The sequence below is a fragment of the Falco punctatus genome (assembly GCF_963210335.1).
Source record: "Falco punctatus genome assembly, chromosome: 6".
NCBI lineage: Eukaryota > Metazoa > Chordata > Aves > Falconiformes > Falconidae > Falco > Falco punctatus.
The window spans coordinates 13,165,794-13,191,769 of NC_137585.1; the positions used below are offsets into that span (position 1 = coordinate 13,165,794).

The following is a 25,976-nucleotide window of genomic DNA, read 5'->3' on the forward strand; positions in this document are numbered from 1 at the left end:
ATCCCGCCAGGCCTGCACAATAAGCAGATACAAACCCGCCCATTTTACACACTCGTTTTCCAGACTACATCAACAGGTTCTCAAATTGATGGTGTTCTGGCATTTTCTTCAACTATGCTTTTTTTTAAAAAAAAAAGAAAAAGAAAAAAAAACCAGAAAAGCTGAAAGGACAATGCAGGCAGACACACAAACCTTTTGTTCAGTTGTATTACATCTGAAGACTCAGTTAGTTGGGGCTAGCAGTGGGAATAAAGAAGCAAAAAATTATAAAGTGTAACAGAAGGTCTTGATGGGCTACACATCTCCTAATGAGACCCATTCTTAATTCACTACAGCTCACCTTTAGGCTAGTCCCACTGCTGCAGACACACCTCGTGTGAAGTAGAGATACGGTTAAATAAAATCCCGCTCTTTTATAACTGAAATCAATACCTTAAGCAACTTGCAGGCCAAACAGCCTGGCAGAGCAAGTCCACTAACCAGGCCACTGGACTTAAATCAACAAAGAGGCTGGACCACAGACTGGTACACAAGCCTTACAAAAAGCAAGAACATGGCCATTTGATAAAGCTAAAATGCAAAACAGAATCAGGCTGCCATAGTTTCTTAACAAGCTACGCAACACTGACCAAGGTGCCACATCTCCTTGCTGACTGCTGGAGAACAAAAAGAGTTCATTAGGCAGACGCACAGTTTACTCAATGCTGGAATTAAGCTGCAGCAGCTACAGCACCCTGTTCCACGGTTGTCTCCATGACTGCTCTCCTAAGTAACTCTGGCGACAAAATCAAAAATCCAATGCCTATTTCAAAATGCGTAACTTGCTCATGTGGGTGCCTACAGCAAACAGGCATGTCATCTCCTGTGGCTTGCAGGCCTCTTCTCCCCCACGGGATGGCCACACAACCACAAAGCCAGTCATCTCACAAGCCGAGGTGCTTCCCTTGGTAACCTATTCAGGTATTTAGAACAACGCTTGGGTTTATTTCTACTACGTACTCTCCACTCAGCATTCCTACACTGCATCCATCACCGCTTCTAAGACTGTGAGCTTCTCAAGCACATTTACATTCAGCACCCCATATACATCTCTGTTTAAGCATACACACATTTGAGGAGCTGCCCCAATCACTTCAACATCACTTTTATGCCAGCACGCGGAATGTACAGCATCACATAAAAACAGACCGGGGGCAAGCCAATTCAGACTCCTCCTAATGGGGGACTAGTCCTTGTGGATGCTGCAAGAATTCAGCTTGTGTCTCATTTCACAATTTAATGTATTCCCGAGCTCTAATGACCCAACTGTCAAAAATTTTAAGTCACCAGGCAAAGCCATCTTTGTCAATATGTCCTAAAACTTTCCCACTGTGATTGGATTAAAGGCTCACGTTCCAACGGCTCAGGCACTAGAGCGTTCAAAACTACAAGCCTGAAAGGCTAGACCTGAAGATAAAATTGCACGGGTTTTTTACCATTCATACTACATCCAGAAACAGCGCAAAGAGAAAAGTCAGGAGGGTAGTGAGGTAAGGCCTGCTACCTTTCAAGGTACCCTGCAAAAGAGGCCAGGAACCACCTTCATCACCAGTCATCAGAAACAAGCTCCATTTCAAGCAGCTCTCTTTGCCACCGCCGATTTTGCACAACAGCTCAAGGTACTTGCCAAACAGAAAATGTCTTCCCATTCTGAGACTTGTTAATGCTAAGATTCATAGGAACAAAAAGGTCTGTGCATAAGCATCTGAACAAAACAGCAGACCAAGGGTTAGGAAGGCCTGCACCCATCACTAAGGACTCTGCTGATCTAGTTGAGGTACATGCTACTTCGACCCACTCTAGAAAGCCTCTGCTCTGCCAAGGCTACAGCCCACATAACTCACAGCTCACTGCAAGACTCCCACTCTGGCAACAGGAGGATGGCAGCAGGAGGATGCATCCCATCACGATATGCCACTACTCCTCCTGTTAGCACGCCAGGACAATGGGCTGCAGAGAACTAACGCTGTAACAGCTGCTGACTCCTCAGAGACATACCAGAGCTGCTCCAAACCCAATTAGTGCTGTCAACCAAGCACCAAAGAGCTACTGGGAGCACAGAAGAGCCAGTAACCCTTGTCCTCTGGGCCCTACACAAGCAGTCCTGCCCAGGCTGCTTGGAACACTCGTCTTGGGGCGTGTCTGTACTCAGGGATCACACTGTGACTGAGGAAACCCACGGGACAAGGAGAGCGAGTAGGTAAAAATCAGAGCGGAGGGTTACTACCAGAAGGTAAACTACCAGTTACCCTTCACAGTATGGCGGCCATTGAGTTCTGTTACGCTCATTTCCCATAATCCTCCTCTCCAGTTGCCAGGTGCGGAACCTCCTTTGTGATGCGCCTTGGAGACAATGCCGTCGCCTTGGCTCTTCTAACCGCTTCTCGCCACAAAGCCTTGACCATTCTCCTGCTACGACTTTAGTCCCCGAGATCCGGTGACTATCTGTAGGGTTTGTTTTTTTGCTGAGGGCTGCTCTTAGCACGTCCTCCGTTTCTCCAGAGCTCTGGCGCTCATGAACCTATGACACTCTGAGAAGACCTTCAAGACTTCTTTTTTTACCTCCCCCTGCCTAATTAACTACAAAACGACAACAAAAGGAGCAACCGGGAGAACCACCTTCAGCGGGAAGAAAGCACAGCAATTACTCAGCCTGCGCAGGCACGGGGTGGCTTCCCCGCTCGGAGCGAAGGCTGCGAGGCCTCGTCGCCATTTGCAAACCCCAACGGCAGCCTCACCCCACCTGAAACCCGGCCGGTAACGGGCTGAAGGAGACGAGCGACAACAGGAGCCCCGCCAGTGGCGCCCTCCCGCCAGCCTCAGCCGGCTCAGCTCCTCTCCCTGCACAGACCCAGCGCCGCCAGCAGCCCCTCTCCCCGCCCGCCCGCCGGCCCAACGGCAAGGGCGCGCACCCGCCGGCCCTGGGCGCCCGGCAGGGGCAGGGGCAGGGCCCGGGCCCACGGGCAGAGCGGCCACAGCCCCCGCGCTCGGTCGCTGCGGCGGGGCCAGGCCGGGCGGCCAGGCAGGGCGCCCGCCGTCCCGCTCCGCCTCAGGCCAGCCCTCACCTGGCAGTCCCTCAGCGGCGCCATGAGACCCCGCAGCCGCTCCGCTGCCGGCGGCCCCGCCCCAGGAGGAGCCGGAGCCGGGGCCGGGGCCGGGGCCGGGCCGCCAGCGGGGCCGAGCCGCCAGCGGGCGGGGCCTGCGGGGAGCGCTGGGCCTCGCCCGGCCCCTTGCCAGCGCCTGCCTGCCCTCCCGAGCCGCCGGGGGCCGCGGTGCTGCCGGCCGCTATGCTTGCTGTCGGTCCTCGGCCCCGAAAGACTTCTTTCTTGTGGCGCTGGGTATACCTGTCAGCAAAACCAGAAACGACAAGAACGCCTTAACAACAACGTAGCTTTAAGAATCTGGCATTCGTTGTTGCACCTCTGGATGCTCAGGGGATCGTTCCGCCTCAGGTGCGTGCCCTATGGTTCACTCAAACGACATTATATAGGCTACACTGAGGATTATGCATTACATTTCTCAGAAAAATCAAACATACTCATTCAACAGGCCGTACTACGGTAATGAAGCATCGCACATGCTCCTTACAGGGATCTGAGTCTTCTGCGAGGACTCCGACCATAGTCAGGCCCTGTAGTTACAGCTGACCCACCGCTGAGCCTTCATTTAGTTCCCCTATATGCAGAGCCCAAGGAGAGTCCAAGTCTGTTTCATTAGCTCCCTATACAACAGGCTCCTCACTGACTCTGAGCGTCAAACGATTTTCTTTCCCTCTCGTCACCGAAATCGGGAATCAAACCTCTCAACACCAACGCAGTATTAAGAAGCAGGCCCTCCTTTACTGCAGCACTGGGTGCTCGGTGGCATCTCCATAAATCGAGCGCACCTGTGCAGATTGCACTGTTACATTTATACACAAAATTACAAGGTCATACGCTCCCAGTTACAATGACTGGTTGGTAATTTGCATATAATTATAATATGTGGTGTGTCATCCTCTTCTGTTACTAGGCTTGCGCAGGGGAAGGGTCTTCACCTGGGCAAGGGTCCTCTTGACCTGCGGGTGTGCTTTTTAGTATTACAAAAGTAAGTTTTGTTGCCAAGTTGGACGGCTAGATATCGGCCTTGTCAAGCTGTCCAATAACTTATCCTATACCTATGCAACAGAACCTACGTGCTCTGGTTATGGTCTAGAGAGTAAGGTTATTATGGTCTATAGAATAGGGACTTCAAGTCACACAGTCCCGGATAACAAGCAGCATAGGAACTCGTCCGTCATTGGTTAAGAAGTGCTAACCTCATTCTAACATGGAGGTTAACTCCTAAAAATCAGAACGCTCCTATAGCTAACTGTCTCACAAACACAAAATATAGAAAGATTCAGTAAAACTTTCAGATAATCTGCAACCCTCTTAGCATAAAATTGCATAGGCAGGGTTGGTTAGCAGTCTCTCCGTAGCCATTACACCCAAACAAACAACAGAGCCACAAAGCTAAAACAGACTGTAAAAGAAACGCAGTTACAAAGGTAACCCACATGCATTCTGCTGTTTCCACAGCTCGAGACCGTGCTCGCCAGCGGTGCCGGGAGGAGGTTCTGGTTCCCCTGGAGAGCGGCCCCAGCCACTGGGACGTGCCAGCCACTGGCCTCCTGCAGCCCACGCTCCAGCAGCAGTGCGCCCACCTCCGCTGTGGGCCTCAACGGCAGCGGTCTGCCTTCTCCTCCAGCTGCTCGGCTGCACAGCGCTTACAGTGCAATGCTCATCTGCGTCATGCACTGTACCCAAGTGCTTTCACCACCACGTGAGCGTCAACATGTTGTATGTCTTTTATTTCACTGTTGCAATAACCCCAATTAGGACCACAACAGTTCTCAGAGGCTCAGATAAAGTTTACGTTCAGATCGAAAGCACTGATCTAGTGGCAAATATTGCAGGAGGCACGTTCTGCACAGTAGGATTTTATGATAATTGGACTCTTGATGGTTCCGCATCCTGTGATCCTGATTCACAGGAAGGACTACAGGGAATCACATTTACTTGGTACTGCACTAAAGAGGTGTCAGACTATAAAATCATGAAAGTCAGCCCGGGAAAAAGCTGCCATCCATCCCAGAGGGATTTGAAATGGTTAACATCCTCAGGTCCAGTTCAAGCAATGCCACCAGAATCCCTCCCAGGAAATGCTTTATACTACTTCCGTCTAGTGATTCAAAAGGATGGAAGGAAGAGTTATGCTGACCAAACTGTAGATGTGCAGCCTGGCTCCCCGCTCCTTCTGGATGTGGCATGCCTGGAAAACTGTGGCACCACTCCAATTCCAACAGAGAGATTTACCTTGGCTGGAAAATGCCTGAACGGTAGAACAAATAGCCAGCCAGTCCACTACTGGTCCCTTTTTTTAGAAAACACTACAGAAATTAGCTTTGACTGGTCTTCCGGAACCTCAACAGGGAGGTCTGGGGCTTATCTGTCTATACGTGCTCTGACTTTTACAAAGACTGCACATCGATCCTACGTACTTCTATTTAAAGTATAAATTATAAATCATTTATATTTTATTTTTATATTTATTTATATAAATATAAATAAATTATATTCATAATTTATATTTATATAAATATAAGTAATAAAAAATATAAACTCGGGATGGTAGGTCCTCAGTCTACAGACATGCATTTAAGGTAAATTCTCCTCCTAGGGCTGGCAAGTGTACCATCAACCCACACCAGGGCACAGCCTTTCTGACAAAATTTGTTGTTCAGTGCAGTGGATTTTCTGACAGCGATTTACCTCTGACATATAAAGTGATAGTAGCTTCCGATGCACCCAAAACTGCCAAAATAACTTCTGTGGCAGAAAATACATTTGGCACAATTCTGTACTTTGGTTATCAGCCTAAAACTCCCCCATCTCTTCTCCCAGTTGGAGTGCCCTCTCAGAAGTACACCTTGACACTTTGTGTTCAAGTCTGTGATTCCCTTGGGGCATTTACCCAAGTGAGTTTATATGTCCGTGTGCGGAACCCAATTAACAGTCGACCACTAGCTGTTGTATACCATGAACTGCTGGCCTCAGTAAGCAATTATGTTAGAGATTATATTAGAGCAGGTTATTTGGCTTATCTGGTAGCCTCAGTCTTAAACTATATTAAAGCAGCACCAGCTCGCCACCTCCCTAAGGCTCAGTTTTGGGAAAACCTGGTTAAAACAGCCCTGAATATTTCAGTTGAGAGCACAATGGAAATCAACCAAGTAGTTGCTTCTCTTTCTCAAGCCACAAAGGAAGCTGAGGAAGTGAATATTAGATCACAAGATCTTGCCATTAGGAAACTGACAGAGGTGACGGGAGTGCTGAAGATACAGAGGAATGAGAGCCGTTGGTCTGAGGAGGCAGAAATTCAGACCAGTGGAATACCAAGATGCTTGTCCAACATCCTGAGAGCTGCTCTTCTGCATTGCAGGAACGTCAACGTAAATGGAGTTAAACGAGTCTTCTCCATCACGGAAAATTTAACGGACATAGTTTTCCAGGGCAAAGTCCCTGGAGAAACAGAGACTCAAATGGAAAGAAAACACTGGAATATCACGCTGAAGAACGAGGAAACCTGGAACGTTGCAAATGCTTTCTCTACCAGCAACACCTGCAGGAATTGCTTTTATCTATCACTGAGAAAGGGAAAGTATTCAGGATTGCCGCATGATGCCGTGATATCCACTGCTCTTTTTGAGTTCGACGAGAACCCTTTCCCTTGGTTAGGTCACACATCAGAAATCAAAACAATGGTCCTGGGGTTTAAAACGGCAGAGAGCAAGGCTAATGGAGACCTACTGGGGATCACGCCTGAAGGAGCAGAAATTACTGTTGCTAGGAAAGAGAAGGAAACGTCAACTTTTCAGTTAGCAATGGGACCCGGTAAAACACAAACTTACACAACTGGAGGATTTAGTTTTGAAGTCAACAGAAACACCAAGAGCATATACATCCGGATCCTGACAAAATTACAAGTTACTTTCAAGGTGCTAGTATTTACAGGCACCAGCGTCACTCATGCTCATCCCACAGCCTCGTTTGCTGCTTTTCACAACATGCCAACAGTGGCAAGTGAAAATGAGACAGCTAGCACTGACTGTAACATTCAGGCTCCCTATATTATCTGTCTCCCAGAGTCACTGTTGACAACCACAGCTCAAGGAAGCGGTACAGACCCTCACAACATCTCCATTGTCTTGCTGACATCGTATGTTGTAAGGTATCGAACGCAGAGGCTGGTGAGCATACATGTTTTTAGTGATCAGTGCTTATTTCTGGACGGGGTTCAAAGTCTGTGGAGAGAAGACGTGTGCAGGCTTGGCTCCTTGACTGACTGGCAGAGGGTACACTGTGTCTGCAAAATGAAGCAGAGTCGCAGAAGTCTGACAGTTCACGCTGCATCAAAGGCGTCCACATACGACATCAGGTTCCTGGCAGCCAAAGTAATAGCTACGCCCAACGCAATAGATCTGGGAAAAATCCTGATAGCAGATATACCTCAAAACCCAGTGACATTATTAACGGTGCTCTTTATTTTTGCCGTCTATTTTCTTTTGTGCCTCCGGGCCGTGAGAAAAGACAGGGCTGAGAGGGACAGGAAAGACAAGATTATCGTTCTGCCAGACAACGACCCCTTTGATAAGGGCAGATATTTAGTCACTTTATACACAGGCAGTTACTGGGAAGCTGGAACCACAGCAGATGTCTTTCTTCAGCTCATCAGCCAGAATGGCAGGAGTGATGTCCATTGTTTACGGCACTCACATTTTCCATCTTTCCAACGAGGAAGCACCGATTGCTTTCTGTTGACTACCAAGAAAGACTTGGGAGACATTTCTTCCTTCAGGGTCTGGCATAATAACAAAGGCCCATCCCCAAGCTGGTTCCTAAGCAGAGCCAAAGTTGAGGATATGTCCACCAGGAAGACCTGGTTCTTCATGTGCCGGAAATGGCTCTCTCTTGACAAGAGTGATCATGTACTAGAAAGGACATTTTCCGTCACAGACCCCAAGACACCTCTGCTCAGAATCGACTATTTTTCTATTGATTTTGCCAACAGCCTGAAAGAGGGCCATCTGTGGATCTCCGTTTTTTCTGCCGTTGCCAGTGACGCTTTCAGCAGGCTCCAACGTCTGTCTGCCTGTTTAGCAGTATTATTATTGAACTTGCTTCTTGGCATTATGTTCTTTAACGCTGACGAGGATGAAGAATCTCCAATATACCTGCAGTATTTGAAAGCAGTAACAGTAGGAATTGAATGCCTTTTGATTACCAGACCTGTGGAAATTATTATAATTGCCTTACTGAAGTATTCCCAGAAGAAAGCTTCTCCTCGTGGTGTGGCTCAGACGGAACCAAAGGCAAATTCACCCCTCCTGTCCGGAAATCTGAAGAACTCGGAGGAAAGTTTGCAAAAATTGTACCTTCCAGAAACTTCAGCACAACTGACGAATATTCATCTGTTGGAAAACCTTCCTGGTCCCAGGAACTCACAGAGCCTGTCATGTTCCAGAAAGACAAGAAGCGAGGGAGATCCCCCAAAGTGGAGTAATCGCACAGTTTCTGAAAGAGACGCAAACGGAATTGGAGCAGAGGAGCAGACAAGAACCACAAATTCCCCTCCAATGGCTAAGGCCTGCCAGAGAAGGCCACCATCAGACTCCAATTTTAGTAATAATTACACAGAAGAAGGGGGCAACTTGCAGAAAGAAAGCAAGCCACTAAGCAGTGCCTTCATGCTCTTTCGCAAGAGACCACGTATAGCTTTTTGTTGGTGGTGCAACTATGCCTTGTGCGCACTACTTACAGCTATAAGTGGGCTATCGTCGTTTTTCATTGTGTCCTATGGTTTGTCTTACGGCTATCAGACTTCACTAGAGTGGCTTTTAGCATCTGCAATCTCTTATATTGAGACCGTTTTCCTTGCAATTCTCAAAATAATTTTTTTCTCAGCTATGAGTACAATTCATCCAAAATACTGTGAAAACATCCCATGGTTAAATCATTAAAAGTCTTCTGAGAAGAAGCTGGCTACAGAAATGATGAAGGCTGATGAGATGAGAGAGAAGCACCGGAAACTTGCTAAACTCAGAGGCAGCAAGCAGTATAAACCTTTAGATAATGATGAAATTGCAAACATGCTGAAAAGGGCAAAAATTAAAGGCAAGGCATTGACTTTTGCCAAAAGTTTCATCAGTCATCTTGCCTTTTTAACACTGCTGTTAAATTTTGCCTATTCCACTGAGAACGCCAACAGTTTCCACTACAACCAGTTCATCCATAACCAATTCTCTCCACGACTCGCCAGTGCAGATAAGCTAGAACATATCTATGTGTGGGTGAAAGACTCATTCTTGCCTTTGATCCACAGTGACATTCAGCCAACCTTCCTTCCCGAGAGCTGGTCCAAAATCATTGGTTTGCCTAGGATGAGGCAACTGCGGGCTGAAGGTACCGAGAAAAAATGTTCCCGTCCTCTCAGCTTTGCAAATAACTCTGTGAGCAGTGAAAGCCACCGTCTTCGCAAATACGGCCATGACATACCAGAGAAAGGTGACTACGCTGGCACTTGGACAAAGGTTGCCAACCCGCCTGTTTCCAAGGATGCCAGCAGTGACGGTGGCTTCACTTACCAGCGAAACAGGACTCCATGGATGTATTATTTATATGGAGATTTGCACACATATGGACCAGCAGGATACACGTTTTACTTTTTCCCTGAAGAAGGAAGATCTAATTCAACAACAAGGCTGGGTGCTCTACAACAGAGCAACTGGCTTGATGAAAAGACATGGGCGGTGATCATCGAACTAACTACATTTAACTCAGATGCAGACCTCTTTTGCGCCATCTCCGTCATATTTGAGATGTCTCATTTGGGGATCATAAAACCAAGTTTGTCAGCACACTCTTTTGCACTCCCCATTTTTCATCAGCAAACTAAAGCTCCAATGTTTGTGTTTGTAATTGTTCTTGCCTTTATGCTCATTTACATTGCAGAAGAGCTTCACATCATAGGCCAGGAAAAACCTGATTACATTAAAAACATTTCCAATATGATAAACTTCAGCCTAAAATTAGTATTCCTGTTCCTTGTTATTTTAAAGGTCATGAAGTTCAAAGTGGGAGCTGATACAGTGAACTTCTACTTCCTTCACCCAAACAATTTCATTCCTTTACATGCAGTTGCTCATTTAGATCAGATTTTAAGGATTACTATGGGCTTTTTAGCGTTTTTTTTTCATTTTGAAAACTCTGAAATATCATCACTTCTTTTATGGCGTGCCCCTGGCACGAAGATGTATCTTGGCAGCCCTTCCTGGAATGTCCTCAATGGCCCTCATGGTGGTGGTTTACTTCTTTGCATTTATGGCTTTTGGCTACCTTGTCTTTGGGCAGCATGAATGGAATTACAATAGCACGATTCACTCAGCTCAGACCATATTCTCCTGCATCTCAGCTTTCAGAAATACTGCATTTTCATCCACGTTGCTGGATGGGGTTTTTTTCCTAGCCTCTTTCATGTTGGCGATGACCTATGTCTTGATCAGTCTTTTCCAAGCTGTTATTATGTCTGCCTATGGAGATGTGAAACAACCCGTATATGAAGAACCACCTGAGGAAGCACAAGTGGTTACTTTTGTATTGCAAAGGCTCAGAGGGATATTTTATCTTCTGATCTGTAAAACATCCAGAACCAGCGAACTTGACCTTTTCCACAGTGAACTCTACGGGAAGACTGAGAGAAGACACCAGCGACATTCAGGGCTCAAGATCAGAAAAATAAATGGAAGAAAAATGGTTTATCTTCTCATATGAACAAGAAAAGGTTTAGTATTCAAGACCACCTTTATCTTGCAATATTTGCCTGTCAAAATTTATTTATTTATGTTCATAAATAAACAGTGGTTCAGTTAACCGTGGTCTCCACAATCCTGCTTCATGGCCTGGGAGGGGGTTAGTCGGCTTCTCCGCTGTAAAGCCGTGCCCACACACTAGCCGCAGGCGAGGGCAAGATGTCCAGGTCAATTGGGAAGACTGGTCAGCTTGGTCAACCCCCCAATTCCTTACTCATAAAGCTGGGGGCATCCTCCAGGTCGTTCACTTTGATCACAGGCAGACTGCAGAATTGTTCTTTTTTTCTTTATTTTGTTTAAATCTTGCATTTTCTTCGCCATGCGGAGAGTTTATGGGGAGCCTTACGGCTGATGGGATAGCCTGGCCCACCGGCCCCCAGCCCGTGGCTCCTGGCTGCGATGGGCACGGCCTGCCGGTACTGTTAAAAACGGTAGTAATAAAAATACAACGGATCAATGGTTAATCTCTTCTCAGCAGGCCTCACGTCTGGGATAGTCTGGGATAGGTTTCCTCGCAGCTGCAGCATCCGGCATAGCCCTCTGCCACCAGGGTTTTCTGCTGCCTGCTGATGGCTGAAGTCCTGTGGCAGCCTGACTTGGACGCTCTCCCAGTTGATAAGAAATTTAAACATCAGCTACAGCAAAGGTTGTTTCAGGCACGAGTCCCTTCAAATCACATTTTCTTACTTCCCCCTGGTCATACCTGCGTCAGCGCAGCATCGAAGAGCTTACAGGCTGCATTGCTAGTCGTGGACAGGACAAGTCCAGCATCCCGCCAGGCCTGCACAATAAGCAGATACAAACCCGCCCATTTTACACACTCGTTTTCCAGACTACATCAACAGGTTCTCAAATTGATGGTGTTCTGACATTTTCTTCAACTATGCTTTTTTTTAAAAAAAAAAGAAAAAGAAAAAAAAACCAGAAAAGCTGAAAGGACAATGCAGGCAGACACACAAACCTTTTGTTCAGTTGTATTACATCTGAAGACTCAGTTAGTTGGGGCTAGCAGTGGGAATAAAGAAGCAAAAAATTATAAAGTGTAACAGAAGGTCTTGATGGGCTACACATCTCCTAATGAGACCCATTCTTAATTCACTACAGCTCACCTTTAGGCTAGTCCCACTGCTGCAGACACACCTCGTGTGAAGTAGAGATACGGTTAAATAAAATCCCGCTCTTTTATAACTGAAATCAATACCTTAAGCAACTTGCAGGCCAAACAGCCTGGCAGAGCAAGTCCACTAACCAGGCCACTGGACTTAAATCAACAAAGAGGCTGGACCACAGACTGGTACACAAGCCTTACAAAAAGCAAGAACATGGCCATTTGATAAAGCTAAAATGCAAAACAGAATCAGGCTGCCATAGTTTCTTAACAAGCTACGCAACACTGACCAAGGTGCCACATCTCCTTGCTGACTGCTGGAGAACAAAAAGAGTTCATTAGGCAGACGCACAGTTTACTCAATGCTGGAATTAAGCTGCAGCAGCTACAGCACCCTGTTCCACGGTTGTCTCCATGACTGCTCTCCTAAGTAACTCTGGCGACAAAATCAAAAATCCAATGCCTATTTCAAAATGCGTAACTTGCTCATGTGGGTGCCTACAGCAAACAGACATGTCATCTCCTGTGGCTTGCAGGCCTCTTCTCCCCCACGGGATGGCCACACAACCACAAAGCCAGTCATCTCACAAGCCGAGGTGCTTCCCTTGGTAACCTATTCAGGTATTTAGAACAACGCTTGGGTTTATTTCTACTACGTACTCTCCACTCAGCATTCCTACACTGCATCCATCACCGCTTCTAAGACTGTGAGCTTCTCAAGCACATTTACATTCAGCACCCCATATACATCTCTGTTTAAGCATACACACATTTGAGGAGCTGCCCCAATCACTTCAACATCACTTTTATGCCAGCACGCGGAATGTACAGCATCACATAAAAACAGACCGGGGGCAAGCCAATTCAGACTCCTCCTAATGGGGGACTAGTCCTTGTGGATGCTGCAAGAATTCAGCTTGTGTCTCATTTCACAATTTAATGTATTCCCGAGCTCTAATGACCCAACTGTCAAAAATTTTAAGTCACCAGGCAAAGCCATCTTTGTCAATATGTCCTAAAACTTTCCCACTGTGATTGGATTAAAGGCTCACGTTCCAACGGCTCAGGCACTAGAGCGTTCAAAACTACAAGCCTGAAAGGCTAGACCTGAAGATAAAATTGCACGGGTTTTTTACCATTCATACTACATCCAGAAACAGCGCAAAGAGAAAAGTCAGGAGGGTAGTGAGGTAAGGCCTGCTACCTTTCAAGGTACCCTGCAAAAGAGGCCAGGAACCACCTTCATCACCAGTCATCAGAAACAAGCTCCATTTCAAGCAGCTCTCTTTGCCACCGCCGATTTTGCACAACAGCTCAAGGTACTTGCCAAACAGAAAATGTCTTCCCATTCTGAGACTTGTTAATGCTAAGATTCATAGGAACAAAAAGGTCTGTGCATAAGCATCTGAACAAAACAGCAGACCAAGGGTTAGGAAGGCCTGCACCCATCACTAAGGACTCTGCTGATCTAGTTGAGGTACATGCTACTTCGACCCACTCTAGAAAGCCTCTGCTCTGCCAAGGCTACAGCCCACATAACTCACAGCTCACTGCAAGACTCCCACTCTGGCAACAGGAGGATGGCAGCAGGAGGATGCATCCCATCACGATATGCCACTACTCCTCCTGTTAGCACGCCAGGACAATGGGCTGCAGAGAACTAACGCTGTAACAGCTGCTGACTCCTCAGAGACATACCAGAGCTGCTCCAAACCCAATTAGTGCTGTCAACCAAGCACCAAAGAGCTACTGGGAGCACAGAAGAGCCAGTAACCCTTGTCCTCTGGGCCCTACACAAGCAGTCCTGCCCAGGCTGCTTGGAACACTCGTCTTGGGGCGTGTCTGTACTCAGGGATCACACTGTGACTGAGGAAACCCACGGGACAAGGAGAGCGAGTAGGTAAAAATCAGAGCGGAGGGTTACTACCAGAAGGTAAACTACCAGTTACCCTTCACAGTATGGCGGCCATTGAGTTCTGTTACGCTCATTTCCCATAATCCTCCTCTCCAGTTGCCAGGTGCGGAACCTCCTTTGTGATGCGCCTTGGAGACAATGCCGTCGCCTTGGCTCTTCTAACCGCTTCTCGCCACAAAGCCTTGACCATTCTCCTGCTACGACTTTAGTCCCCGAGATCCGGTGACTATCTGTAGGGTTTGTTTTTTTGCTGAGGGCTGCTCTTAGCACGTCCTCCGTTTCTCCAGAGCTCTGGCGCTCATGAACCTATGACACTCTGAGAAGACCTTCAAGACTTCTTTTTTTACCTCCCCCTGCCTAATTAACTACAAAACGACAACAAAAGGAGCAACCGGGAGAACCACCTTCAGCGGGAAGAAAGCACAGCAATTACTCAGCCTGCGCAGGCACGGGGTGGCTTCCCCGCTCGGAGCGAAGGCTGCGAGGCCTCGTCGCCATTTGCAAACCCCAACGGCAGCCTCACCCCACCTGAAACCCGGCCGGTAACGGGCTGAAGGAGACGAGCGACAACAGGAGCCCCGCCAGTGGCGCCCTCCCGCCAGCCTCAGCCGGCTCAGCTCCTCTCCCTGCACAGACCCAGCGCCGCCAGCAGCCCCTCTCCCCGCCCGCCCGCCGGCCCAACGGCAAGGGCGCGCACCCACCGGCCCTGGGCGCCCGGCAGGGGCAGGGGCAGGGCCCGGGCCCACGGGCAGAGCGGCCACAGCCCCCGCGCTCGGTCGCTGCGGCGGGGCCAGGCCGGGCGGCCAGGCAGGGCGCCCGCCGTCCCGCTCCGCCTCAGGCCAGCCCTCACCTGGCAGTCCCTCAGCGGCGCCATGAGACCCCGCAGCCGCTCCGCTGCCGGCGGCCCCGCCCCAGGAGGAGCCAGAGCCGGGGCCGGGGCCGGGGCCAGGCCGCCAGCGGGGCCGAGCCGCCAGCGGGCGGGGCCTGCGGGGAGCGCTGGGCCTCGCCCGGCCCCTTGCCAGCGCCTGCCTGCCCTCCCGAGCCGCCGGGGGCCGCGGTGCTGCCAGCCGCTATGCTTGCTGTCGGTCCTCGGCCCCGAAAGACTTCTTTCTTGTGGCGCTGGGTATACCTGTCAGCAAAACCAGAAACGACAAAAACGCCTTAACAACAACGTAGCTTTAAGAATCTGGCATTCGTTGTTGCACCTCTGGATGCTCAGGGGATCGTTCCGCCTCAGGTGCGTGCCCTATGGTTCACTCAAACGACATTATATAGGCTACACTGAGGATTATGCATTACATTTCTCAGAAAAATCAAACATACTCATTCAACAGGCCGTACTACGGTAATGAAGCATCGCACATGCTCCTTACAGGGATCTGAGTCTTCTGCGAGGACTCCGACCATAGTCAGGCCCTGTAGTTACAGCTGACCCACCGCTGAGCCTTCATTTAGTTCCCCTATATGCAGAGCCCAAGGAGAGTCCAAGTCTGTTTCATTAGCTCCCTATACAACAGGCTCCTCACTGACTCTGAGCGTCAAACGATTTTCTTTCCCTCTCGTCACCGAAATCGGGAATCAAACCTCTCAACACCAACGCAGTATTAAGAAGCAGGCCCTCCTTTACTGCAGCACTGGGTGCTCGGTGGCATCTCCATAAATCGAGCGCACCTGTGCAGATTGCACTGTTACATTTATACACAAAATTACAAGGTCATACGCTCCCAGTTACAATGACTGGTTGGTAATTTGCATATAATTATAATATGTGGTGTGTCATCCTCTTCTGTTACTAGGCTTGCGCAGGGGAAGGGTCTTCACCTGGGCAAGGGTCCTCTTGACCTGCGGGTGTGCTTTTTAGTATTACAAAAGTAAGTTTTGTTGCCAAGTTGGACGGCTAGATATCGGCCTTGTCAAGCTGTCCAATAACTTATCCTATACCTATGCAACAGAACCTACGTGCTCTGGTTATGGTCTAGAGAGTAAGGTTATTATGGTCTATAGAATAGGGACTTCAAGTCACACAGTCCCGGATAACAAGCAGCATAGGAACTCGTCCGTCATTGGTTAAGAAGTGCTAACCTCATTCTAACATGGAGGTTAACTCCTAAAAATCAGAACGCTCCTATAGCTAACTGTCTCACAAACACAAAATATAGAAAGATTCAGTAAAACTTTCAGATAATCTGCAACCCTCTTAGCATAAAATTGCATAGGCAGGGTTGGTTAGCAGTCTCTCCGTAGCCATTACACCCAAACAAACAACAGAGCCACAAAGCTAAAACAGACTGTAAAAGAAACGCAGTTACAAAGGTAACCCACATGCGTTCTGCTGTTTCCACAGCTCGAGACCGTGCTCGCCAGCGGTGCCGGGAGGAGGTTCTGGTTCCCCTGGAGAGCGGCCCCAGCCACTGGGACGTGCCAGCCACTGGCCTCCTGCAGCCCACGCTCCAGCAGCAGTGCGCCCACCTCCGCTGTGGGCCTCAACGGCAGCGGTCTGCCTTCTCCTCCAGCTGCTCGGCTGCACAGCGCTTACAGTGCAATGCTCATCTGCGTCATGCACTGTACCCAAGTGCTTTCACCACCACGTGAGCGTCAACATGTTGTATGTCTTTTATTTCACTGTTGCAATAACCCCAATTAGGACCACAACAGTTCTCAGAGGCTCAGATAAAGTTTACGTTCAGATCGAAAGCACTGATCTAGTGGCAAATATTGCAGGAGGCACGTTCTGCACAGTAGGATTTTATGATAATTGGACTCTTGATGGTTCCGCATCCTGTGATCCTGATTCACAGGAAGGACTACAGGGAATCACATTTACTTGGTACTGCACTAAAGAGGTGTCAGACTATAAAATCATGAAAGTCAGCCCGGGAAAAAGCTGCCATCCATCCCAGAGGGATTTGAAATGGTTAACATCCTCAGGTCCAGTTCAAGCAATGCCACCAGAATCCCTCCCAGGAAATGCTTTATACTACTTCCGTCTAGTGATTCAAAAGGATGGAAGGAAGAGTTATGCTGACCAAACTGTAGATGTGCAGCCTGGCTCCCCGCTCCTTCTGGATGTGGCATGCCTGGAAAACTGTGGCACCACTCCAATTCCAACAGAGAGATTTACCTTGGCTGGAAAATGCCTGAACGGTAGAACAAATAGCCAGCCAGTCCACTACTGGTCCCTTTTTTTAGAAAACACTACAGAAATTAGCTTTGACTGGTCTTCCGGAACCTCAACAGGGAGGTCTGGGGCTTATCTGTCTATACGTGCTCTGACTTTTACAAAGACTGCACATCGATCCTACGTACTTCTATTTAAAGTATAAATTATAAATCATTTATATTTTATTTTTATATTTATTTATATAAATATAAATAAATTATATTCATAATTTATATTTATATAAATATAAGTAATAAAAAATATAAACTCGGGATGGTAGGTCCTCAGTCTACAGACATGCATTTAAGGTAAATTCTCCTCCTAGGGCTGGCAAGTGTACCATCAACCCACACCAGGGCACAGCCTTTCTGACAAAATTTGTTGTTCAGTGCAGTGGATTTTCTGACAGCGATTTACCTCTGACATATAAAGTGATAGTAGCTTCCGATGCACCCAAAACTGCCAAAATAACTTCTGTGGCAGAAAATACATTTGGCACAATTCTGTACTTTGGTTATCAGCCTAAAACTCCCCCATCTCTTCTCCCAGTTGGAGTGCCCTCTCAGAAGTACACCTTGACACTTTGTGTTCAAGTCTGTGATTCCCTTGGGGCATTTACCCAAGTGAGTTTATATGTCCGTGTGCGGAACCCAATTAACAGTCGACCACTAGCTGTTGTATACCATGAACTGCTGGCCTCAGTAAGCAATTATGTTAGAGATTATATTAGAGCAGGTTATTTGGCTTATCTGGTAGCCTCAGTCTTAAACTATATTAAAGCAGCACCAGCTCGCCACCTCCCTAAGGCTCAGTTTTGGGAAAACCTGGTTAAAACAGCCCTGAATATTTCAGTTGAGAGCACAATGGAAATCAACCAAGTAGTTGCTTCTCTTTCTCAAGCCACAAAGGAAGCTGAGGAAGTGAATATTAGATCACAAGATCTTGCCATTAGGAAACTGACAGAGGTGACGGGAGTGCTGAAGATACAGAGGAATGAGAGCCGTTGGTCTGAGGAGGCAGAAATTCAGACCAGTGGAATACCAAGATGCTTGTCCAACATCCTGAGAGCTGCTCTTCTGCATTGCAGGAACGTCAACGTAAATGGAGTTAAACGAGTCTTCTCCATCACGGAAAATTTAACGGACATAGTTTTCCAGGGCAAAGTCCCTGGAGAAACAGAGACTCAAATGGAAAGAAAACACTGGAATATCACGCTGAAGAACGAGGAAACCTGGAACGTTGCAAATGCTTTCTCTACCAGCAACACCTGCAGGAATTGCTTTTATCTATCACTGAGAAAGGGAAAGTATTCAGGATTGCCGCATGATGCCGTGATATCCACTGCTCTTTTTGAGTTCGACGAGAACCCTTTCCCTTGGTTAGGTCACACATCAGAAATCAAAACAATGGTCCTGGGGTTTAAAACGGCAGAGAGCAAGGCTAATGGAGACCTACTGGGGATCACGCCTGAAGGAGCAGAAATTACTGTTGCTAGGAAAGAGAAGGAAACGTCAACTTTTCAGTTAGCAATGGGACCCGGTAAAACACAAACTTACACAACTGGAGGATTTAGTTTTGAAGTCAACAGAAACACCAAGAGCATATACATCCGGATCCTGACAAAATTACAAGTTACTTTCAAGGTGCTAGTATTTACAGGCACCAGCGTCACTCATGCTCATCCCACAGCCTCGTTTGCTGCTTTTCACAACATGCCAACAGTGGCAAGTGAAAATGAGACAGCTAGCACTGACTGTAACATTCAGGCTCCCTATATTATCTGTCTCCCAGAGTCACTGTTGACAACCACAGCTCAAGGAAGCGGTACAGACCCTCACAACATCTCCATTGTCTTGCTGACATCGTATGTTGTAAGGTATCGAACGCAGAGGCTGGTGAGCATACATGTTTTTAGTGATCAGTGCTTATTTCTGGACGGGGTTCAAAGTCTGTGGAGAGAAGACGTGTGCAGGCTTGGCTCCTTGACTGACTGGCAGAGGGTACACTGTGTCTGCAAAATGAAGCAGAGTCGCAGAAGTCTGACAGTTCACGCTGCATCAAAGGCGTCCACATACGACATCAGGTTCCTGGCAGCCAAAGTAATAGCTACGCCCAACGCAATAGATCTGGGAAAAATCCTGATAGCAGATATACCTCAAAACCCAGTGACATTATTAACGGTGCTCTTTATTTTTGCCGTCTATTTTCTTTTGTGCCTCCGGGCCGTGAGAAAAGACAGGGCTGAGAGGGACAGGAAAGACAAGATTATCGTTCTGCCAGACAACGACCCCTTTGATAAGGGCAGATATTTAGTCACTTTATACACAGGCAGTTACTGGGAAGCTGGAACCACAGCAGATGTCTTTCTTCAGCTCATCAGCCAGAATGGCAGGAGTGATGTCCATTGTTTACGGCACTCACATTTTCCATCTTTCCAACGAGGAAGCACCGATTGCTTTCTGTTGACTACCAAGAAAGACTTGGGAGACATTTCTTCCTTCAGGGTCTGGCATAATAACAAAGGCCCATCCCCAAGCTGGTTCCTAAGCAGAGCCAAAGTTGAGGATATGTCCACCAGGAAGACCTGGTTCTTCATGTGCCGGAAATGGCTCTCTCTTGACAAGAGTGATCATGTACTAGAAAGGACATTTTCCGTCACAGACCCCAAGACACCTCTGCTCAGAATCGACTATTTTTCTATTGATTTTGCCAACAGCCTGAAAGAGGGCCATCTGTGGATCTCCGTTTTTTCTGCCGTTGCCAGTGACGCTTTCAGCAGGCTCCAACGTCTGTCTGCCTGTTTAGCAGTATTATTATTGAACTTGCTTCTTGGCATTATGTTCTTTAACGCTGACGAGGATGAAGAATCTCCAATATACCTGCAGTATTTGAAAGCAGTAACAGTAGGAATTGAATGCCTTTTGATTACCAGACCTGTGGAAATTATTATAATTGCCTTACTGAAGTATTCCCAGAAGAAAGCTTCTCCTCGTGGTGTGGCTCAGACGGAACCAAAGGCAAATTCACCCCTCCTGTCCGGAAATCTGAAGAACTCGGAGGAAAGTTTGCAAAAATTGTACCTTCCAGAAACTTCAGCACAACTGACGAATATTCATCTGTTGGAAAACCTTCCTGGTCCCAGGAACTCACAGAGCCTGTCATGTTCCAGAAAGACAAGAAGCGAGGGAGATCCCCCAAAGTGGAGTAATCGCACAGTTTCTGAAAGAGACGCAAACGGAATTGGAGCAGAGGAGCAGACAAGAACCACAAATTCCCCTCCAATGGCTAAGGCCTGCCAGAGAAGGCCACCATCAGACTCCAATTTTAGTAATAATTACACAGAAGAAGGGGGCAACTTGCAGAAAGAAAGCAAGCCACTAAGCAGTGCCTTCATGCTCTTTCGCAAGAGACCACGTATAGCTTTTTGTTGGTGGTGCAACTATGCCTTGTGCGCACTACTTACAGCTATAAGTGGGCTATCGTCGTTTTTCATTGTGTCCTATGGTTTGTCTTACGGCTATCAGACTTCACTAGAGTGGCTTTTAGCATCTGCAATCTCTTATATTGAGACCGTTTTCCTTGCAATTCTCAAAATAATTTTTTTCTCAGCTATGAGTACAATTCATCCAAAATACTGTGAAAACATCCCATGGTTAAATCATTAAAAGTCTTCTGAGAAGAAGCTGGCTACAGAAATGATGAAGGCTGATGAGATGAGAGAGAAGCACCGGAAACTTGCTAAACTCAGAGGCAGCAAGCAGTATAAACCTTTAGATAATGATGAAATTGCAAACATGCTGAAAAGGGCAAAAATTAAAGGCAAGGCATTGACTTTTGCCAAAAGTTTCATCAGTCATCTTGCCTTTTTAACACTGCTGTTAAATTTTGCCTATTCCACTGAGAACGCCAACAGTTTCCACTACAACCAGTTCATCCATAACCAATTCTCTCCACGACTCGCCAGTGCAGATAAGCTAGAACATATCTATGTGTGGGTGAAAGACTCATTCTTGCCTTTGATCCACAGTGACATTCAGCCAACCTTCCTTCCCGAGAGCTGGTCCAAAATCATTGGTTTGCCTAGGATGAGGCAACTGCGGGCTGAAGGTACCGAGAAAAAATGTTCCCGTCCTCTCAGCTTTGCAAATAACTCTGTGAGCAGTGAAAGCCACCGTCTTCGCAAATACGGCCATGACATACCAGAGAAAGGTGACTACGCTGGCACTTGGACAAAGGTTGCCAACCCGCCTGTTTCCAAGGATGCCAGCAGTGACGGTGGCTTCACTTACCAGCGAAACAGGACTCCATGGATGTATTATTTATATGGAGATTTGCACACATATGGACCAGCAGGATACACGTTTTACTTTTTCCCTGAAGAAGGAAGATCTAATTCAACAACAAGGCTGGGTGCTCTACAACAGAGCAACTGGCTTGATGAAAAGACATGGGCGGTGATCATCGAACTAACTACATTTAACTCAGATGCAGACCTCTTTTGCGCCATCTCCGTCATATTTGAGATGTCTCATTTGGGGATCATAAAACCAAGTTTGTCAGCACACTCTTTTGCACTCCCCATTTTTCATCAGCAAACTAAAGCTCCAATGTTTGTGTTTGTAATTGTTCTTGCCTTTATGCTCATTTACATTGCAGAAGAGCTTCACATCATAGGCCAGGAAAAACCTGATTACATTAAAAACATTTCCAATATGATAAACTTCAGCCTAAAATTAGTATTCCTGTTCCTTGTTATTTTAAAGGTCATGAAGTTCAAAGTGGGAGCTGATACAGTGAACTTCTACTTCCTTCACCCAAACAATTTCATTCCTTTACATGCAGTTGCTCATTTAGATCAGATTTTAAGGATTACTATGGGCTTTTTAGCGTTTTTTTTTCATTTTGAAAACTCTGAAATATCATCACTTCTTTTATGGCGTGCCCCTGGCACGAAGATGTATCTTGGCAGCCCTTCCTGGAATGTCCTCAATGGCCCTCATGGTGGTGGTTTACTTCTTTGCATTTATGGCTTTTGGCTACCTTGTCTTTGGGCAGCATGAATGGAATTACAATAGCACGATTCACTCAGCTCAGACCATATTCTCCTGCATCTCAGCTTTCAGAAATACTGCATTTTCATCCACGTTGCTGGATGGGGTTTTTTTCCTAGCCTCTTTCATGTTGGCGATGACCTATGTCTTGATCAGTCTTTTCCAAGCTGTTATTATGTCTGCCTATGGAGATGTGAAACAACCCGTATATGAAGAACCACCTGAGGAAGCACAAGTGGTTACTTTTGTATTGCAAAGGCTCAGAGGGATATTTTATCTTCTGATCTGTAAAACATCCAGAACCAGCGAACTTGACCTTTTCCACAGTGAACTCTACGGGAAGACTGAGAGAAGACACCAGCGACATTCAGGGCTCAAGATCAGAAAAATAAATGGAAGAAAAATGGTTTATCTTCTCATATGAACAAGAAAAGGTTTAGTATTCAAGACCACCTTTATCTTGCAATATTTGCCTGTCAAAATTTATTTATTTATGTTCATAAATAAACAGTGGTTCAGTTAACCGTGGTCTCCACAATCCTGCTTCATGGCCTGGGAGGGGGTTAGTCGGCTTCTCCGCTGTAAAGCCGTGCCCACACACTAGCCGCAGGCGAGGGCAAGATGTCCAGGTCAATTGGGAAGACTGGTCAGCTTGGTCAACCCCCCAATTCCTTACTCATAAAGCTGGGGGCATCCTCCAGGTCGTTCACTTTGATCACAGGCAGACTGCAGAATTGTTCTTTTTTTCTTTATTTTGTTTAAATCTTGCATTTTCTTCGCCATGCGGAGAGTTTATGGGGAGCCTTACGGCTGATGGGATAGCCTGGCCCACCGGCCCCCAGCCCGTGGCTCCTGGCTGCGATGGGCACGGCCTGCCGGTACTGTTAAAAACGGTAGTAATAAAAATACAACGGATCAATGGTTAATCTCTTCTCAGCAGGCCTCACGTCTGGGATAGTCTGGGATAGGTTTCCTCGCAGCTGCAGCATCCGGCATAGCCCTCTGCCACCAGGGTTTTCTGCTGCCTGCTGATGGCTGAAGTCCTGTGGCAGCCTGACTTGGACGCTCTCCCAGTTGATAAGAAATTTAAACATCAGCTACAGCAAAGGTTGTTTCAGGCACGAGTCCCTTCAAATCACATTTTCTTACTTCCCCCTGGTCATACCTGCGTCAGCGCAGCATCGAAGAGCTTACAGGCTGCATTGCTAGTCGTGGACAGGACAAGTCCAGCATCCCGCCAGGCCTGCACAATAAGCAGATACAAACCCGCCCATTTTACACACTCGTTTTCCAGACTACATCAACAGGTTCTCAAATTGATGGTGTTCTGACATTTTCTTCAACTATGCTTTTTTTTAAAAAAAAAAGAAAAAGAAAAAAAAACCAGAAAAGCTGAAAGGACAATGCAGGCAGACACACAAACCTTTTGTTCAGTTGTATTACATCTGAAGACTCAGTTAGTTGGGGCTAGCAGTGGGAATAAAGAAGCAAAAAATTATAAAGTGTAACAGAAGGTCTTGATGGGCTACACATCTCCTAATGAGACCCATTCTTAATTCACTACAGCTCACCTTTAGGCTAGTCCCACTGCTGCAGACACACCTCGTGTGAAGTAGAGATACGGTTAAATAAAATCCCGCTCTTTTATAACTGAAATCAATACCTTAAGCAACTTGCAGGCCAAACAGCCTGGCAGAGCAAGTCCACTAACCAGGCCACTGGACTTAAATCAACAAAGAGGCTGGACCACAGACTGGTACACAAGCCTTACAAAAAGCAAGAACATGGCCATTTGATAAAGCTAAAATGCAAAACAGAATCAGGCTGCCATAGTTTCTTAACAAGCTACGCAACACTGACCAAGGTGCCACATCTCCTTGCTGACTGCTGGAGAACAAAAAGAGTTCATTAGGCAGACGCACAGTTTACTCAATGCTGGAATTAAGCTGCAGCAGCTACAGCACCCTGTTCCACGGTTGTCTCCATGACTGCTCTCCTAAGTAACTCTGGCGACAAAATCAAAAATCCAATGCCTATTTCAAAATGCGTAACTTGCTCATGTGGGTGCCTACAGCAAACAGACATGTCATCTCCTGTGGCTTGCAGGCCTCTTCTCCCCCACGGGATGGCCACACAACCACAAAGCCAGTCATCTCACAAGCCGAGGTGCTTCCCTTGGTAACCTATTCAGGTATTTAGAACAACGCTTGGGTTTATTTCTACTACGTACTCTCCACTCAGCATTCCTACACTGCATCCATCACCGCTTCTAAGACTGTGAGCTTCTCAAGCACATTTACATTCAGCACCCCATATACATCTCTGTTTAAGCATACACACATTTGAGGAGCTGCCCCAATCACTTCAACATCACTTTTATGCCAGCACGCGGAATGTACAGCATCACATAAAAACAGACCGGGGGCAAGCCAATTCAGACTCCTCCTAATGGGGGACTAGTCCTTGTGGATGCTGCAAGAATTCAGCTTGTGTCTCATTTCACAATTTAATGTATTCCCGAGCTCTAATGACCCAACTGTCAAAAATTTTAAGTCACCAGGCAAAGCCATCTTTGTCAATATGTCCTAAAACTTTCCCACTGTGATTGGATTAAAGGCTCACGTTCCAACGGCTCAGGCACTAGAGCGTTCAAAACTACAAGCCTGAAAGGCTAGACCTGAAGATAAAATTGCACGGGTTTTTTACCATTCATACTACATCCAGAAACAGCGCAAAGAGAAAAGTCAGGAGGGTAGTGAGGTAAGGCCTGCTACCTTTCAAGGTACCCTGCAAAAGAGGCCAGGAACCACCTTCATCACCAGTCATCAGAAACAAGCTCCATTTCAAGCAGCTCTCTTTGCCACCGCCGATTTTGCACAACAGCTCAAGGTACTTGCCAAACAGAAAATGTCTTCCCATTCTGAGACTTGTTAATGCTAAGATTCATAGGAACAAAAAGGTCTGTGCATAAGCATCTGAACAAAACAGCAGACCAAGGGTTAGGAAGGCCTGCACCCATCACTAAGGACTCTGCTGATCTAGTTGAGGTACATGCTACTTCGACCCACTCTAGAAAGCCTCTGCTCTGCCAAGGCTACAGCCCACATAACTCACAGCTCACTGCAAGACTCCCACTCTGGCAACAGGAGGATGGCAGCAGGAGGATGCATCCCATCACGATATGCCACTACTCCTCCTGTTAGCACGCCAGGACAATGGGCTGCAGAGAACTAACGCTGTAACAGCTGCTGACTCCTCAGAGACATACCAGAGCTGCTCCAAACCCAATTAGTGCTGTCAACCAAGCACCAAAGAGCTACTGGGAGCACAGAAGAGCCAGTAACCCTTGTCCTCTGGGCCCTACACAAGCAGTCCTGCCCAGGCTGCTTGGAACACTCGTCTTGGGGCGTGTCTGTACTCAGGGATCACACTGTGACTGAGGAAACCCACGGGACAAGGAGAGCGAGTAGGTAAAAATCAGAGCGGAGGGTTACTACCAGAAGGTAAACTACCAGTTACCCTTCACAGTATGGCGGCCATTGAGTTCTGTTACGCTCATTTCCCATAATCCTCCTCTCCAGTTGCCAGGTGCGGAACCTCCTTTGTGATGCGCCTTGGAGACAATGCCGTTGCCTTGGCTCTTCTAACCGCTTCTCGCCACAAAGCCTTGACCATTCTCCTGCTACGACTTTAGTCCCCGAGATCCGGTGACTATCTGTAGGGTTTGGTTTTTTGCTGAGGGCTGCTCTTAGCACGTCCTCCGTTTCTCCAGAGCTCTGGCGCTCATGAACCTATGACACTCTGAGAAGACCTTC

At 47.2% G+C, this 25,976-nt stretch overlaps 2 protein-coding genes and 2 pseudogenes across 4 annotated transcripts; all 4 read left to right on the forward strand.

The window, feature by feature from the left end:
- Positions 1 to 4,635: 4,635 nt before the first annotated feature.
- Positions 4,636 to 5,577, forward strand: LOC308065536 (polycystin family receptor for egg jelly-like; the record flags this gene model as incomplete). Its single annotated transcript, XM_080391602.1, has 1 exon — positions 4,636 to 5,577. Exon 1 carries the CDS (start codon positions 4,855 to 4,857, stop codon positions 5,575 to 5,577), a length of 723 nt encoding a protein of 240 aa, XP_080247728.1. The 5' UTR covers positions 4,636 to 4,854.
- Positions 5,578 to 5,680: 103 nt separating this feature from the next.
- LOC308065537 (polycystin family receptor for egg jelly-like) lies at positions 5,681 to 10,930 on the forward strand (annotated as a pseudogene). The gene has a single exon. The product of its transcript is annotated as a polycystin family receptor for egg jelly-like (transcript).
- Positions 10,931 to 15,027: 4,097 nt separating this feature from the next.
- Positions 15,028 to 17,273, forward strand: LOC308065538 (polycystin family receptor for egg jelly-like; the record flags this gene model as incomplete). The annotated part of the gene is made up of 1 exon (XM_080391603.1): positions 15,028 to 17,273. Exon 1 carries the CDS (start codon positions 16,551 to 16,553, stop codon positions 17,271 to 17,273), a length of 723 nt encoding a protein of 240 aa, XP_080247729.1. The 5' UTR covers positions 15,028 to 16,550.
- A 103-nt stretch (positions 17,274 to 17,376) lies between these two features.
- Positions 17,377 to 22,626, forward strand: LOC308065539 (polycystin family receptor for egg jelly-like; annotated as a pseudogene). The gene has a single exon. The product of its transcript is annotated as a polycystin family receptor for egg jelly-like (transcript).
- Positions 22,627 to 25,976: the final 3,350 nt, after the last annotated feature.